This window comes from Branchiostoma belcheri, unplaced genomic scaffold, assembly GCF_001625305.1.
Source record: "Branchiostoma belcheri isolate BF01 breed outbred unplaced genomic scaffold, Haploidv18h27 scaffold3, whole genome shotgun sequence".
In the NCBI taxonomy this organism is placed as follows: Eukaryota; Metazoa; Chordata; class Leptocardii; order Amphioxiformes; family Branchiostomatidae; genus Branchiostoma; species Branchiostoma belcheri.
The window spans coordinates 2,540,850-2,558,731 of record NW_017803909.1 but is presented as its reverse complement, the minus strand read 5'-3'; the positions used below and the strand labels follow the sequence as shown (position 1 = coordinate 2,558,731).

The window sequence follows — 17,882 nt, the reverse complement described above, 5'->3', positions numbered from 1 at the left end:
GTCATGCGAGGTTTGGAGTGAATATATTTGTGTGAATTCTAACCGTGTGTGGAGTCAGTGTGTGTGGGCATCAAGAGGAACGGTTGCCCAGGTACCTTCTAGAAGGGAAGCCGAACTTTAGGGGACGCTGACACTTTTTTCTGTAAGAATGATTAACCTTTTGTTATGGACTAACAGCTTATCTCTATCCCTGAAATTAGATCAGAAATTCGAACCGACGTTCATACGAGTATTGCGTCAACCACCTTAAACAATTTTTTTTTTCAATCAGGGTAAGACAATACACGAGAGAGCAAGAAACGGTACACAATTCTCGCCAAGTTCCATTTCCCAGTTGTCATGGAAAGGAAAGGAAAACAAATTAAAACTAATCATTTCAATTTCCTGCGCCCTAGTATATAAGAACCACCAGGTGGCTGGTGACCCATTCTGTGAAAACGTAAGTCACGATGGCCGGCGGACTGTTGGCCGTCCTGGTGATAGTTGGAGTTCTGGGTCCGAGGTGCACCTGTGTGGACGGGGCGCCCCAACCAGCTAAAGTGGATCCCATTGTACTCCTACAAGACAGCGTTGGCGCACTTTCCAAGCGGCTTGCAGTACAAGAATCTTACTCCAAGACCGTGAATGGTCAACTGAACCTGATTCAGACTGACCTGAAGGATATAAGGCGATACGTAAGTCAGATACAACATGTCCAACCGTCCACTCAGAACCAGGGGTCAGCCCAGACCACCCCCGTCGTGGCACACGCCAGCATTTTGTCTGCCTGCATCGACGACAAGGTGTACCGTAAAGGTAAAGCTGAGGTGTACATCAACGATATCGTATACACCTCAGCATCAGATAACGTGAACATTGTCACCTTTAACCAGACCACCGGGCAAGTGGCGGCACACGTGGGGTTCGACACGGCGCGGGGAGAAGGCGGAGAGATGCGGATGTACCTGGACAAGATCCCGGCTCACAGCGTGGTGCTCATCGCTATCCGGGACGTCGCGGTCAGTCGCCTGCCCATGTCTACTGACCACAGGCTGATCGAGGACCTCAGTCTACGGCTGACAAACTCTACCAAGGCGGCAGAGGAAGATTGGATCGAAAAGGACACATCGTGGGCCATCGAGTCGACTGGACACCCACATGTGACTGCAAGAATGACGTACGACGCCGGTAAAGTGCTGGATGGGAGGGTGAACACCCTGTGGAATCCTGGTGGAATGAGCCGATATCACAACAACTGGTACATCATATTCGATTTCAAACAGTTTTACCAGATTTCGACGGTGAGAATCCGAAATTATGGCGACTGGACCCACGACGTGACCAGGTTCGTTTTCCAAGCGTCCTACAAAACAGATCCGTCGTACGACTGGATGGACGTCGTGCGCGGCGAACTCGAGGACACACGTAACAACCTCCAGCAGGAGTTCGGCGGCTTCTCGGCCACTGCGCGGTTCTGGCGTCTCCTCATCAAGGAAACTGGGAACGGCTACCAACCCTGGCTCTGCGAGGTGGACTTCTTCGGGTTCCAGTCACCGATGATGGCCTCCTTTGCAGCGATCGTCAAGAAGGGCTCCAAGACATCCTGGGCTGTTGTCGACTCCAACATGATCGTGGCTGGAGCTACCATCATCGAGACTGCCATTCCTTTACATGGCTAATGATTGGAAGAATATAACACTATATTACAGTGTTTCATATCCCCCGCGGGGGTCAATGCGATGCAGGGAGCTTTTCTTTTTGTTATGTCTTACAGATTTGTAGGTAATAATTTTGCTCACTTCAGCCAAGTGTTTGCCGTGATGATTGTTGCTTTTGAGTGTTCGATATAACAGTTGGTGATCTTGGTGAGTTACTTATTACATTAGAATACGCACACTCCATGGACAAACTGTAGTGACAACCTGGGTGTGCAAGTGCGCGACCGTAGCCGGGATAAGAGGTATCGTAAATTTATGTTTGTACATAACACTATTGTTCACTGGTCGCCACGCACGTGTTAGGAATAATTTGACAAAAATTCACGGTTTTATGAAATTATGTTTGCTCTCACCAATATTTTAACCGCAAAAGGGCTAGTGATATTTAATCATGACATGCGCAAGTATTTTCACAATCCGTATACAATCGATAGGTTTTCCTCATGCTAAAGTTTCAATACCAACTAAAACAGGAAGATCTTCTGATGATCATTTCTCTCCTGTTTCTCCGTTCAAGGGGAAACTTTTAAAGTGGCATTACGTTGTCCAATTCAGGTATTTTTAAAGTTTGGAATGGTCTTTTAGCACGTATACGTTTCTAATTAAACACTGTTCAAACGCCTATGGTACCCTTTTTATTTGGAGAACTAATCATAGATTCAGACAGAATTTTACGACGAATAATTCTACCTGAAAAGTTCGATTGAAATTGTGTTTGCCATGCGGTCGGAAAGCTGATGCATTTTTCGGCGGCCAATGCCGACACCTTCTGCTGTACAGGTGCGCCTTACGTAACGTGCTGAACACATCCTGAATGTCACGGGCGCGCAGTGCAGCTACACTTTGTTTGTTGAGCTTTTGTACTCTCCAAGTAGATCAAGGTTTGGGTTTTGGGTTATTTTGGGGCGTGTTTTTAGGTTTTTTTATCGGGGTTTGTTTTTTGCACTGGATTTTTTTTCCTCATTTTTTTTTCAATACCCAAACCTCTTTTGGGAGAGTAGAGCTTTACGGGGTTTCAGTCTACCAACTCTTTACCGACAGAAACCTCGTAAAGCTCTACTCTCCGACCAAGCAGAGGATTGGGTACTGAAAAAAATGAAAAAAAAAAAATTCCAGTGCAAAAAACAAACCCCGATAAAAAAAGCCTAAAAACAGGCACAAAATAACCCAAGACCCAAACCTCGATCTGCTTGATGAAGAGTAGTAAAGCTCAACAAACAAAGTGTAGCTGCACTGCGCGCCCGTGACATTCAGGACGTGCTCAGTACGTTGCGTCAGGCCCACCTGTGCGGTAGACGGTGTCGGCATTGGCCGCAAATTGCATCAGCTTCCCGACCGCATGGCAAACACTACATGACGGAGAAAAGTCAACCCGCGGCGGATGTAAACATCGTAACAAAGCCCTCTTGCATAATAGCAGGGTTAATATGTGACTTATCAACTTTTGTAACGTGTCGATGACGGAAATGCGCGGCAATGGGCGTTGCAGGTTGCAGGTTGATACAAAAACTTCGCTACACTTTCTTACACAGATGGGGTACGAATGGTTACAGGATCGGACAATGAATTCTAGCTTCTAAACATGTATACTAGACTGTTGAACATGTTCATCTGCAGTGTTCCCTAAATAATGAAAAAAAGCACAAGTCTTTGCCAGTAAAAGTTTAAACCTACCGTCAAAACGTCCGACAAAAATTAAAGGAATCTGATAAGAAAGTGACGAGACAGGCAATATTCTATATCACGGCTATTTACCATATTGGTGACTTACGACACAAGAGGTTATACTAAGGTTATTTCATCATGTGCTGGAAGGTACCAAGGGGGATATCCGTACATGAGACGCGATTGTTTTCCTTTGATCGTTACTGTTTTGATATAATATCTCTCATCCTATTCTTCCCTACATTCGAAGACGCTGTAGGAGGATAGTTATAGGTTCCATCAATCACATTTTGAGACCCAGTCTAATCTGTTATGTTAAACCTAGTTGAGTTTTCTTAACCCCTTTTACAACCTCTGTGTGTCACCTAAAGTCCTCCACGACCTGACAAAATAGCACCACCCATGGTAAATAAATTAATCGACAAGAACGGAACACATGACCGGGGAAGGGCGCGGTAAAAAAAAGTGCGCCACAGTCATAGGAAGCAGCACCTTGCATGGTAAGGACTGTCGTTTTGTATTGTAGCGTTGTTTTAGAGACTATATGGCTAACTTTTTACTAAACTGGGCGTTAGGAATGCTTCATTTAGCACGTAAACATGTGTAGATAGAAGTTTACCACGTTGCATACGCCGTACTGCGTTTCTATGTCAATGTTTTGGTCCCCGCCACAGTGCTTCCTCGGCTTTCTATGCCCGTACGCAAGAATACAGAAAAAGTGGTTACCCCTCCGCTCTTTTTATGACAAATTTGACGTATATTTCACAAGATTATCACAATTGTAAAACGTTATATGTTCAAAGTCCAACAGTGCAGTAGCCGGTGTACTGGCGTCGTTAGAGCAAACACAGACTGGCAACCAAATAATCCAGCAGGTAACCATATTTTGGAGGAGTGTAGCTATGTTCAATCATCCACGTACCGTGCCAGGTGCTAAATGGTACAATAGCAACAGTATTGTAGACCATTTCAAGTAGTACTAGTCATTAACTTTAGACCAAAGGCCTGATTTTTGACACATTTTTGTTACTATTTGTTAGACTTTTTGTGGTAAAATTTAGCATCTCTTATATGTAAAGGTTAAAAAGATAGTCCCTCATTTAACCACAATTAAGGTTGTTGTATGACACTCAGAATTCTGATGCTGCACCAGATACCGTCAATTGGTGAATGTAAACAACCCACAGCCACAAAATGGTGCAAAATTATCCAGCAGTTCTACTAAGAAGCAAACCAATATTGGGATGGACCGTTTCATACCATTTATATTCTTTTTCTGACAAACAGCGCTCCATATGTGTCAAGAAAAACGTCCTAAACATATGCTTAGAGATTAGTTCGGTTGCATTAGTGCTGCTTATGTGTGAAACTCTACATCTTAGCAAGGAGCTTCAAACGTCCTTGATCTTAGCCAATGGTTTTGCATATAGAAGGGAGACAACATGGACTTAAGCTGTTGAGTGATTGTAGTAGACTCAGATCTAGTGTATATGTGTCAGTATCACCATACATCCGAAGATGAGACATCATGTGATGCAGTTCACCACTTAAAAACAACCCTCCCTCCCCATTGTTCCAAGTTACGTAAGATTTCACGAAGAAAAGAGAGCATATGAAAGGGTGGCGTAGACCCAAGGTCTCGATTGTAAAGCCCTTTATTGCTGCTATCAATGTTTATACAGAACCTTGAGCACTCGCAGGTGCAGCCCGCTCTTACGTACATGTAGGTACACACGTTTTGTTACACGATCATAATTCACTGTCATTTCAATGCCTTTTGTTTCGGGACCATTAAGCACCTGCATATTTAACCATATCATGGATTGAGATATATTTGCTTGATATGAGCATCCGTAATAACTGCGTATCAAGTGTGAAACAAACGCCGTATAAACACGTGAACGCCCACCGGATATGTTCAACAAGTGGGTTAGTTCCCATGTCATTGTGACTAAACGTTTCAAGTGATAATCGTGCGCGTTGCATCAGCCAGTTTTACCGTTAGTTTACCCAAGAACTATTAAATTTAGAGGTGTACACGGAAGGACTTCAGATAGTCCAGGGCTGTTTAGAAATATGAAGTGTTTCTCAACTCGGTACCTGTTTCTGAGTTTGTTGGTTATTTGCCTACCAGGTTGGTATGACCCCAAACTGCCAATACAGATAAATCAGGTAGCTGCTGACCACTTGAAAAGCGCGTTGAAATCACAAAGAAGGTCTTGTACGTGTGATTACATCGTAACTTTGTTAGAGTAATTACCTAGAATCAGGTTATTTGGAATAAATGTTGACAAACTCGCAATAAGTATCCACACACGACGACCACTGATTTGTTTCTAAAAAGCACATTTTATGAAGATACTGACCTAGATTTTCATGTTCATCTATAATTCTAACGGACCGTTCGTGGCAACCACGAAAAGGTCCATGCATTCATTACGTCCTAACAAAAAGAATTCTACACGACAACTAGATATGGAAACCTTCAAACGTCTCAACCTACTTGCATATTAGTTGTTTGTGGTATTTCCCTGTACTGTTATGTAAACATTTGCTCTTTATTAGTTTTAACCACTTCATTTGGTCTGTGGTATTACAAGTTGTTTTGGCAACATGCATGGATGTCTACGATAATTGAGCATAATAACCCCCAGAAATTGACAACTTCAAAACCATGTGTTTGTTTACTGTTTGTCTAAATAGTACTGACATGACAACAATTAAGCGCATTCAGGGGCAGTCTTTCTAGCGAATGCCCACACAAGTACGTGATGACGGACAGCACACTGTCTGATATACATACTTACTCTACGCCACATATGTCTTCCCTAAAACTTGACAAATATGTGGTAATGTGGTTTTTACCGGTGAACAATCGATTGAACTCGAGCGCAGAACATGCGTTTTTGACAGGCGCACCCGCATTGCAGTTAGTCGGACCAATTCACAGTGTTTGGGGACTTGGCAGCACTGTTAAAGTTTCTATTCAACATGTCAAAAACGCACACAGCGATGTTTCCACGCCAGAGCCATCAGTCAAATGCTGTTTACCATTTACAGAACTGGGTCGCTTGGCTCGCTTGCTATGAATGTGGTGCTGTGTTTATGTATTCGTTTAGGATCAATGAGTGTTACAGTGGCATGGTAAAGTCAGAGGTGGGCTGTGGGCCAACAGGGCGTATCCCCTAACAAAACCCATCCGCTGGAACGGCAATTACTCCGATCTCTAAACTTGTTTTTACCAGTTTTGTGTTCGGATGAGCAATGCAAAAACTCATTAACATTTTAGAATAACTTAGTTATATCCTCATTATGCACAATTGCACTTTCCTTCGCTAGAAGAAGCCCAATTTGCACAAATTTGAAGTAAGATGTTGTAAAACTGTCTAAGGTCAAGGCAATAAGAAGTGACTTCAGTTATAACGATATACAGCAAAAGCCATGGCATAGATAGGGCACCTGACTTGCTAGTTTACCGAGTCATACCTACAAAAGCTACATACAAAAGTTGAAAGTAAAAAGAAGTGACGTAAGAAATCCAACCTATCTAGGGTCCCTACTTAAACGTTTCTGTAGATCATAAACCTGTTAGTATTGCCAGTACATGAAATGAATCTGAAAGTGTTTTTGTTGAATTTTATGTATTTTATTTCAGACAACTAGCCACATCGCTTGAGCCACAGAGCCTCGACAAGATGTCCGCAGAAGACATGGAGATGAAACACCGGGGGTCTGACCAGCAGAACGGCTCTCTCACCGCTAAGGAGCCTCCCGGAGTGGAGACCGTCCAACTCAAGAAGCGGGTCGGACTCTTCAGCGGCGTGGCGCTGATCGTCGGCACCATGATCGGTTCGGGAATCTTCGTGTCGCCGAAGGGCGTGTTACGAGAGGTCGGCGGAGTCGGGCCTAGCCTGCTGGTCTGGACCGGTTGTGGAGTCATCTCAATGATGGGTAAGACTTTCCCTTATATGTTTTGTCGTGAGAATCAAGTTGAGCGTTCTGACTGTACGTTTGCTACCTTCCCAGGTCAACATTCGAGGCAAATGTGTATTCCACGGTCTGTCAGTACCTATAGCTCCCACTAGTTGTATCTTTAGCACACTACACTGCGCAAGGTGAACAAAACATCCCGTTTTGCTAACAATACAGAGTGAATGTAATTAGGCTAAAGGTAACGCAATCTTTTCAAGCCAGGTGGTCTTATTAAGTTGAGTTCGTTGACCCTTTACTCTGGAGATTAAATTTTCATTTACTTTTTTCATTTACTGTTTACTTCCTAATTCAATCTGGCCTACAAGGTTAACTGATATTTCAGACCACCTGCCGAGGGGTGTTGAAAACTGATTTTTTTTGCCAAAATTGAGTCTCCTTTTAGTACTGCTTTGTGCCAATCTGAACGGTCAGTGAATGGACTTAATTGCCCGTCACCTGAAGTAAACATGTCAGGACTGCACAGGAATGACGTGGGGTACACTGAGACAGCACCTGGTCCTCAACTCAGGCATTTACAATGGAGAGTAAACAATAAAGCAACAGTGGGTGAACAGCATTGTAAATGTTACGAAGGACCACATATATGAAGTATTGTCTAGCCTGTCTCATTGGATTCTGTCAAGCATACATCGAACATGTTACACGCATAGTTTATGATCAACTTTGCTGCCCCTTTGTCCTATAGTTATTTCTTATCAGCGCTTTATACACACCATGGCCAGGCGTGGCCACAGTTCTTCGCCTGTTATCAACATGCATGTTGTAGCAAACACTGTCAGAGACAAGGGTCGAGTATTGATTGACTAATCTCGTATGAAACTGCAGATCACAGCTATATTGTATTGACTGAATATCATTCGATAAGTAGTGATATATTAATCCTTAAGGCTATCTTTCAAAACAAAACAAAACACGTAGACAGCATGTTGACACTATGGATTATAAGGGGGATGGGGGGCAACTTGAAGATTATAAGAAAACTAAACACTTTTTTGTAGCACATAACTAGAAATTCATAATAAAATTTTACTCTAAACGGAGCCTAGTCTGTTCCCACTGCTTTTAAACACATGATGTTTATAATAATGTAATAAAAGTTTATGTATAGAAAATATTAATACCTTAGATACGCTAGGTTCAGTGATGTTGATTTTTGACTCCCAACAGGAGCCCTAACATACGCCGAGTTGGGAACAATGATAAAAGAGTCCGGTGGAGAGTATGCCTACCTGTTCAAGGCCTTCGGTCCCATCCCGGCCTTCCTGTTCCAGTGGACGAACGTCATCCTGCTCAAACCGTCCTCCCTGTCCGCCATCGCTCTCAGCTTCGCCATCTATGTGGGACAGCCATTTTACCCGGCATGCGTTGTTCCCGACGCTGTGGTCAAGTTCCTAGCCGCTGTCTGTATCGGTAAGTCCGGGCAAGGATTTCTATCATTTTGATTATTACTATGATTTCGTGTTCAGTTTATGCTAGTCTACACGTAGATTTTCTGTTAATTCTATTGTACAATTTTAGCACATTCCGTTGTTATAAGTTTTGTATTACTTTAGTGGACTCCAGGAAGACTAGTGATTGTATTCACTAATGGATATCTAAATAAACCAAACCAAACCAAACCAAAACACTAGTCAAAGAAACTGAGCTTTATGGAAGATTTATAAGTTAATGTGTGTATTGTTGGATTTTTACACTATTTCTGTCATTGCATCAAAATGGGTAGGATGCGCAAGAGTATGGCCATAACACATTAAAGTAATGTGGGTTTTGGCGCGCTAGTGGCCTTGTACCACAATGGCAAAATGCTGACGTCTCGACCCATGTCCCGTGAACGAGATAATGACTCAGGCTGTACAAACCTGTGCCCTAAATGACACCATAGGCAAGGTAACAGTCAACAAGGGCGGTTCCTGATGTTTGTCAAGTCACCTGTACCAGGGTACCACGTGTGGCATACATCATGATCAGAAATCGTTTTTCTGGCATGGGTTAAGTCGTAAACACCTACCTGTGATACGGGAACGTACCAGAAACTATGTAATCTTGACAACACTTCTCAAAGCTTGTTTTCGTACTTCCTTCTTCCTACTTGATTGTGATTGATTTGTTTCAAAGGCAAAGCAAAGAACAAAGCGACATGAGTAGCGATAACGTCGCCTTTATCTGTCGACCTTGATTTTGACAGTAGTAACGGGCCATGCAGTCGCAGCTTGGGACGCGACGCAGCAAGCTTTCGATGTTGTTCAGGCTTCATCCTGCATTGAGCCGGATCGAGCCGGATCGAAGCCGGATCAAAGCGAATCAATTCGGCTCGATCCGGACAATTTTATCCTAGTAGTGGGAACGGGGCCTCAGAACTGGTCTGAAACCATGTACTGCGCAATCATTTACGTGTTACTGAACTTTGTACACAGTCTTGGTGACCTCCCTGAACTGTATAAGTGTGAAGGTGGCCGCCCGTATCCAAGTCTTCTTCACCGCTATCAAGGTGTTGGCCCTGGGGGTCATCATTGGTGTCGGCATCTACTCTTTGGCTATAGGTAAGGTAGATTGACATGTCTTATCCCTAAGTGGCATTCTTATGAATTAGATATGTATTCAAGAGATAAAATGTTTCATACTCCTCTCGCCTTACAATCTCACAATAAAGGCCGAGTCGGTTGGAGCTCTGTTGTAAGTTTTGGTGACTAGTAGCGAGATAACACCACACTATATCGTCAGTTTGAGAGTCGCGTATGTCACAGTAAGGGAACTATTTTGTATGTATGTATGTATGTAAGTCCCATAACCTTGACGGTCGTCGGGGCACCATGACAGCCAGCAGCATGTCTGGACTTGTCACGATGACTCCTCAGGCTTATTCTTGGCGGCGCCTATCTCCTCTCCAAGATTTGGCCGATACAGACGGAGGTCGCCAGGCCTCCGTCCGGGTGAATGATGTGAATCACCATATGCATGTGGCTCATACAAGACGGAGGTCGCCAGGCCTCTGTCCGGGTGATTTGAAGTGATTCACCAACTCCATACAGTAGTGTCTGTACCATCGCACACCGGGGCATGCCCCTACTCTTTTTCGAAAGGTGTGGTGGGATCTTTAACGTGCTCGAGGTGAGGCTCTCCTCAAACACGGGACCTCCAGTTTACGTCCTATCCGAGGGACGTCCCTTGCCGAAGCTAGGTACTCATTTACACCTGAGTGAAGTGAGGAAATCGTGTCAAGTGCCTTTCCCAAGGGCACAAGATCGGTGACACGGGTGGGGTTCGAACCCACCGCCTCTGGGGTGTGAGCCGAACGCGCTACCGGCTGCGCCACACGACCCCACGTGAACTATTTTCCTTCACCAAATTTTGTCGCATTTGCACCAGGTAACACGCTGTGGCTGACTCCCGAGAAGGCCTTCCAGACCGGACACACCATCACCATCTCTGACGTCGGTCTGGCGTTCTACCAAGGACTGTGGGCTTACGATGGCTGGTGAGTAGGAAAAATGGTTTCGTTTTTCTTCTTTTCTTTCATAGTAGGATTTGATAATTGAAAAAAAAATCATACATACATGACATTATAGAGGCAGGACCACACAAGAATAAAGGTTACATTGATAAACGCACCTTTTTCTATCCTGGCTTCGTGTACTTCTTCTTCTTCTTCTTCTTCTTCCTCTAACAACCCCGTAAGGGGTATCGCTGAGGGGGGGCCGGGGGGAGGTGCGTGGACCTTACAGTAGAGAGGCCCGAAAGGCCTCCACAGATTGTGCCTGTACGGCCTGGGCAGGTAAACTGTTCCACTCTCGTATCGAGCGTGGGAAAAATGAGAATTTGAAACAGTCTTTCGTTGCAGGAATAATATTGTATTTAAAGGCGTGGCTACCTCTGGTGCGCCGCTGTGCAGGAATAAGATATTGTTCAGAGGCTTAATATTGTATGTACACTGACTATGTATTCTGTTTTATTTCATTCTTCAGGAATAACCTGAACTTTGTGACAGAGGAAATCCAGAATCCTGTCAGGTATGTTTTTCCCTGCTCCCTGAATAAACATTAGATTTTTAAAATCGTTTGGTTGAAAAGTGAAAAGACATGCACAGAACAGAAACTTGTAGTTCAGAATTGATCAACGGTTCTTTACTTCACAGAAACCTTCCCCTGGCCATCATGATCAGTATCCCGTTAGTCACCCTCCTGTACGTGCTCGCTAACGTCGCCTACTTCTCCGTCATGACTCCCTCCGAGCTACTGGCGTCAGGAGCTGTCGCAGTGGTAAGATCCTCAGCATCCAACATATAAAAACACTTCTTAAACTAAAAAATAATTCCCAGTACTTAAACCTTCTATCATAAATAAAGTTTGCGGGAGATAAACAATGTATTGTTAAAAATAATGAAAGTTCTAAGTAGTTATATACCGAGTGCGTTTCTCAAATCAACTCTTACGAACGTTTTCTATACTGTATTATGTTGCAGGATGAAGATCTCGTTTCATCATCTCGTGAGATTATACGTGACCAAAAACCGTTATATTTTATCTGTTCGGCTTTGTGTGGTCTGTTGCACTCTGTCAAAGTATTTCGTATCGCTCACGCTTGTCTGTAGTGTCACAAGTTATTGTTGTATGTTGTTTTATGTCCAGAATAAGAAATGTTGATATGTCGTCGCCATATCCTCGCTACCGGCACAGGAAAAATCAGGCCCTGCAAGACAACAAACTGTCCTTTTTCATTGCAGTTCATAAAACAGGACAAAACATGTTAAAGTGAGGGTTAGGGTTAAGTTAGCACAGACGTTAGTGTGTTAAGTTTTCTAATTTGAAAAAAAAAGCCAAGTTGTGCTGCAGGGCCTGTTTTTCTAGTCTCCTGTCATGTCCCGTACCTCTACCCTTTCACGCTTCGCTGCCCGCCTTGTTATTCTCCCACCTCGCAAAGCTTTTGCATGTCATTGTTTTCCATATCACTGACTACAATTTCTCAAATTGTCCACTGGCAGCGATCAAGGTTTGATTGCAACGAGCAATCAATCCATGCACCCATTCACCCACCCATGATCCATGCATCCATTCCTTTCCTGGTCCATCCATCCATCCACCATCAGCACAGCAGCGGCAGCCTCCTCATTCCCGCATACCGGCGACGCCACCTGGCGGTCACGATGATAATAACTATGACATTTCTCTCTTGTTTCTCCGCCAGACGTTAGGAAACAGATGGCTGGGCGTCATGAAGTGGATCATTCCCTTCTCCGTCGCCTGCTCGACGTTTGGCGCCTGTAATGGGACGATATTTACGTCGGGAAGGTGAGACGGGTGTGTCAGCCATGCCACGAAAACCAACCCTCTCCTACCCATCCCACACAATCCTCTAGGCGCGTACATACTAATCTGTGCACCTGTTTGATTTTCCCTCCCTCCGATGATGTTGTTCAGACGCTCGGTAACAGGTTCCTGGGCGTGATGTCGTGGGTTATCCCATTTGCCGTGGTCTGCTCTACCTTCGGGGCCTGTAACGGGTCTTGCTTTGCGGCATCCAGGCAAGTCATGTCCGACCGATTTATATCATCATGGCACAAGTAGGCAGAGTTAAAAGCTTTCACAGCAAGCGAGTACAAGTTGTTCTGCTTGTTTTGTTTTTTACACCACAGACGCTGGGAAACAGATACCTGGGAGTGATGGCATGGTTAATCCCGTTTTCGGTAGCCTCCTCCACATTTGGCGCGTGTAACGGATCGGCCTTCACTGGGGCCAGGCGAGTAATCCGCCGGGAAGAACGAGACAGTCCTTGTCTACTCTCCTTCTAAAAGCCTCATCTGACATCCATTCTAACTGTTGTCACGTCTTGCCATTTCACAAAAAAAAACGCAGGCGCGTAAAATAGGGCGTCACATTCCCATTCCTTATTTTGAGGATGGTAACAAGTGATATCAACTTGCAGCGAATTCGAACTAAAAATCCATTTATAAGTTATAGAAGTAGTATGAAAATAACAGACAAAATGCCCAAACTCGCGATATGTCCTTCATCTTAAACAAGTCGCGTTTGACCGCAGAATGCCCTTGAAGCTTTTACCTTAGTTCATGCAGTAAAAATTGAATCTACAGCAAATTGCCAACCAACCACCAATTTTCTACGCGCAAAGTAATTGCAAACTAAGCGGCGGCAACTGAATTAGAACTGAATCCTGTGCACTAGTGTTGCAATCAGACCTCCATTATATCCGCCTTATACAAAATTCATCCATTTCAACTTCAATTATTCCAATGCCATCTGTTTACTTTTCATACTGTTAAACTTATGATTTTTTTCTGTGGTAATCATATCGGTACTTTTGCACCAGCACAGCAGAGGTAATGTTAGAGTTCACAGTTCAGCAAAGTGCACGGTGATCTTACCACTTACCAGGCCTGTCCTAACCGCATAAGCGATTATGTTTATGCTTTCTGCTAAGAGCTTCTGTCATTGCTACGCAGTGATCCCTTAGAGAAATCTTGTTACCTAAATATAACAGGAGATACTGTCCTTTAGCAGTTACAGCTGCCAGATTTGATAGTTCAAACAGTGTGCATGCCCCCCTCCCCACCTGTCATGACACTACCCATCATCCTTTGTGGTTGGCCCGTCCACAGGTTGTGCTACACGGCTGCGCGGAAGGGCCACATGGTGGAGATCCTGTCCATGATTCACGTCAAGCTCCTGACGCCTTCTCCAGCCCTCATGTTCAACGTACGTAAATTAATGTTGCAAAACAAGCATTCTCCTTCATAGTCAACATGTAGTCTGTGGTCACAGTTGTAAATCAACATTATATAGGGGAAGTTTTAGCTTGGAACAGTATCAACAGCCATTCCGATTACGCATATACGTTACTGTATCACATACCATAAAACCGACGTGTTTTTCAGAGCTCTAGACAGAGGTCCAATATTGACATATGTTCGTCACTCTCCTGTCTTCCCTCAGTCGTTCATCGCCCTCATCATGATCATCCCGAACGACTTTGACGCCATCATCAACTACTTCAGCTTCGCGGCCTGGATGTTCTACGGCAGCACCTGTCTGTCACACATCGTCATGAGGTTCACTCAGCCTGACGCCGAGAGACCCATCAGGGTAAGTTTCTCCAGTTATCCGGCATACTTGGTGTATGGTTGGGAGGAGAATAGCGCTCACCTAAAGCCAGTCCTTGGCTGTTTGTAAAGTAACCGTGAGCTTTCCATGTGACTGTTTTTGAAAGGTAGAAACACAAACCAAATTTTCGATGTCGACTTTACATCTTGATCACGGAGTGACCTAGTCTCGCGAGAACACGAGACTGTGCGGATCTTCTGGCCTCCCCGCCTCCTTGCGGAGTAGGGGTAAGTAGGACTTGGGCAGCTGCCAACCTTCATTGTTTGCCTTGTTTACAGACGCCTGTGATTTTCCCCGCCCTGGTTGTGATCGCCTCCCTGTACCTGATCGTGGCGCCCATCATCAGCGAGCCCAACCTGTGGTACCTGTACGCCGCCATCTTCATCCTCGCCGGGCTGCTCTTCTACTTCCCGTTCGTCTACTTCGGCTACCACCCTCCGTTCATGAGTAAGTCTCCGTTTACCGTCACGTATTGTGTGGGGCATGCTGGGAAATTAGCTGATGGATGATTTGCCTATCCCATCATGCACCATATGCTATTACGTTATTTCTGAAAGAGCGGGACAAAATACTTAACTATATGGGAGATTGAGAACAGTCCATGAGTAACTCTCCGTTTATCGTCACACCTGTTCAATACCTTTTATCCCCCTTCCTTCTATTCCACTTCTGTTCAATACTTTCTATCCCTCTTGTGTGGGGCATGCTGGGAAATCGGATGCGGGTGAATGATTTACCTCTCCCATCATGCACCACATGATGTGACAGGTACTAGTATTGCGTTATTTCTGAACCAGCGGGAGCTCGAGAAACTACTTGACTGTATTATTACGAATTACAATACTAGAAAGGCCAATATTTGCTTTGGAGCAAATACAGCGATGGGTTCACCACATTTTACGACATGGCAGGGAAAGAATGAGAAACACAAGGGAAAACAATGATTTACATTGATATAACTATAATATGAAGTAAAATACAACTAAAACAACAGTTGGATAGCTATTCCCTACTTTATTGGTTAGGATTTTTAATTGCATAATGCAAACTGTTGATTTTCAAAATAAAAAAAAACGTCCATGCCCGGCATTCCAATGCTGGAGCAGGAAAGCTTGAAATACCTACCAAAACACTTGAATACAGACATACTGTCAGTATGGAAATGCTTCTGTGCAGGTGTTAATCAAGTTAAATCCCAACAGCCAATCAGCAAGAAGTATAGAGGAAAGCTGCATGCCTATTGGTTGATGCCCTGCCTTCCATTGTGATGACTCATGCCCAAACGTGGTAAACAAGGCACACTAACACAGTAATACATTGGCTATAACACAGCCAAAAAACTCAAATAAAACCATTCTAAAAGCCTGTATCACAATAATTTAAAAACGCCTAGGGGTATTTGCCCACTGTACCTCCATACCAAATTTCAGGACCTTGGGCCCTAAAATGAAGAAGCTGAATCCATTTAAAAAATGGCAGGAGGAGAAGGAGGAGGAGAAGAAGAAGAAGAAGAAACACCAGAAAAAGCAATATGGTTTCACCACACCACTTCGTGGTGTGGTGAACCCATAATAATACAGGATGCCCACACATGATAAACTATCATAAAAGTGGAACTTGTGATAACGCTCATGTTAATCAAAAAGCGCCAATATGACTTTGGTGAAGTTATTTCAGGACGTTTGAACACAACAACCGTTCTTTGATATCGATCTTATGTTGTTATCTTGGCGCACCGATATATCTAAACAGCATGACATGAAAAAACTTTTGACTGTTTTCTTTTCTGTCGTGCCCCCAGAGTACATCACGATGTTTCTGCAGTTGTTGATGAACGTATCGCCGCCCACCGAGGCACCGAAGGACGTATAACCCGTAACCAACACAAACCGACTTATCATCGTCCAGTCATCACCCAACATACTCGTGTCGTCGACTGTTATTTGAAGAGTTTATAATTAACGTCTCGTTAGACTGTAGAGTAAATATCCAACACTCTGTACATAGTGTAATCTAAACTGGGTGGAACCATCTTCGGCAGGGCAGGGGTGTTTAAAAACACAAACATGATACAGTACTATGGCCAACAAAATTGTCCCTTCTCTAGTTGGTCTTTTATTCAATCTATGTGCCAAATAATATGATAAAATGTACTGCCAGGGACACTAACTTCAGAAGGTCAATATATATAGTTATAGATAGGTACATAGCAGAGCCTTGTAATGTTTGAACTGATAGGGATGGACCGGTCACACTCCCTGGCCATGTAGCACGTAGTAAGGGACTTTATTTCCTGTTTCGGTAGCTATAGGTATTGTAGATATCTAGAACGAGATTACTAGTATTTAAGTCATGGAATGATTACTAAAAGGATTTGTTTCATGGTGTAACACATAAGTATAGTATGCCAAAGGTGTGTTATTTGCAACTGCCAAAGTTATACCTCTGGGTAGCATATACATGTACTACTTTGTTTTCCCTCAAAGTTCAAGATATCTGATACCATTTGTTTCATTGTACCTCGATATGCTGTCATTATTTACAAAGTGCACAAAATGTATAGTGCGTCCGGTGTAGGCTGTGGTACTGACTTAACTGGAGGTAACGTTACATGTAATACCGTTCCAAAACACAGAACCAAATCTTACTGTACTATAGCTATCATTATGAGAAGTCTGGTCAAATATTCTGCCTATAAGTATAATTAAATGTTCGAAGTGTCAAAGTATGGCTGTTCTTGAATATCAGTTAAATGTAAAGCATCAGTTCTGTTTGGAAACAATTTAGTCCTGTTCTTAATTTCTGCTCACGTACGACTTCTTCTGGTTCAGGGATAGTATTAGGTTAAAAGAGACACCGTGCGGTTTCTTCAAAACTGCATTTGTAGTGATGTGCAGTAATCTGCTAGGTTGATCTGTGAGTACATTTTGTGTATGGACGCATATGTGTGTGCCCGTGTGTATGCGTGCGCGAGCGCCTGTGTGTTAAAGTTTGAACAATAGCGTAAACATGTAAAGGTCTGCAGCGCACAAATTAAACGTAATGTAATCAATATCATATCTATAAACAAAAATATGAGATTCTGCCATAAAAAGATGCTGACATTTCAAACAAAAAATTTGACCTCAAGGTTAGTCAGGTCAAAGCCAGGGACTGTACAAGAACGAAGACATTTAATCTGGAACCCAAGTGTCACATCCAGATATATTTGCATGTCACACATGGTTAGACTGCTGAGGTCGGTTGAACTGTCGCGATCATTATCACTGTTTGGTTAACCACGAACAAAGGGTGACAGCTATGAGCAAAGGTTGAAAACACATAACAGAATCACCATGTAGCCTTGTATGTTTGTACCTATGGCTTTATATAAGACAGGAGACGGAGACTCCTTTTGAAGTTGGACAGCATGTTG

The 17,882-nt window shown here is 43.6% G+C and overlaps 2 protein-coding genes across 4 annotated transcripts; both read left to right on the top strand.

The window, feature by feature from the left end:
* The first annotated feature begins 433 nt into the window (after nucleotides 1-433).
* LOC109473795 lies at nucleotides 434-2,280 on the top strand. Its single transcript, XM_019773861.1, has one exon. The coding sequence runs from the start codon at nucleotides 450-452 to the stop codon at nucleotides 1,656-1,658; it is 1,209 nt and encodes a 402-aa protein (XP_019629420.1). The 5' UTR covers nucleotides 434-449; the 3' UTR covers nucleotides 1,659-2,280.
* A 1,471-nt stretch (nucleotides 2,281-3,751) lies between these two features.
* On the top strand, nucleotides 3,752-17,188 carry LOC109473794 (b(0,+)-type amino acid transporter 1-like). 3 transcript variants are annotated; one of them, XM_019773860.1, is made up of 12 exons: nucleotides 3,752-3,862; nucleotides 7,018-7,313; nucleotides 8,523-8,765; nucleotides 9,770-9,895; nucleotides 10,722-10,830; nucleotides 11,318-11,362; nucleotides 11,488-11,611; nucleotides 12,985-13,088; nucleotides 13,966-14,062; nucleotides 14,300-14,449; nucleotides 14,746-14,914; nucleotides 16,269-17,188. In XM_019773860.1, the coding sequence occupies exons 2-12, from the start codon at nucleotides 7,058-7,060 to the stop codon at nucleotides 16,337-16,339; spliced, it is 1,494 nt and encodes a 497-aa protein (XP_019629419.1). In that variant the 5' UTR covers nucleotides 3,752-3,862; nucleotides 7,018-7,057; the 3' UTR covers nucleotides 16,340-17,188. The 3 variants fall into 3 exon arrangements, with proteins under 3 accessions (XP_019629419.1, XP_019629417.1, XP_019629418.1); XM_019773858.1 differs by lacking the exon at nucleotides 12,985-13,088 and adding an exon at nucleotides 12,770-12,873; XM_019773859.1 differs by lacking the exon at nucleotides 12,985-13,088 and adding an exon at nucleotides 12,537-12,640.
* Nucleotides 17,189-17,882: the final 694 nt, after the last annotated feature.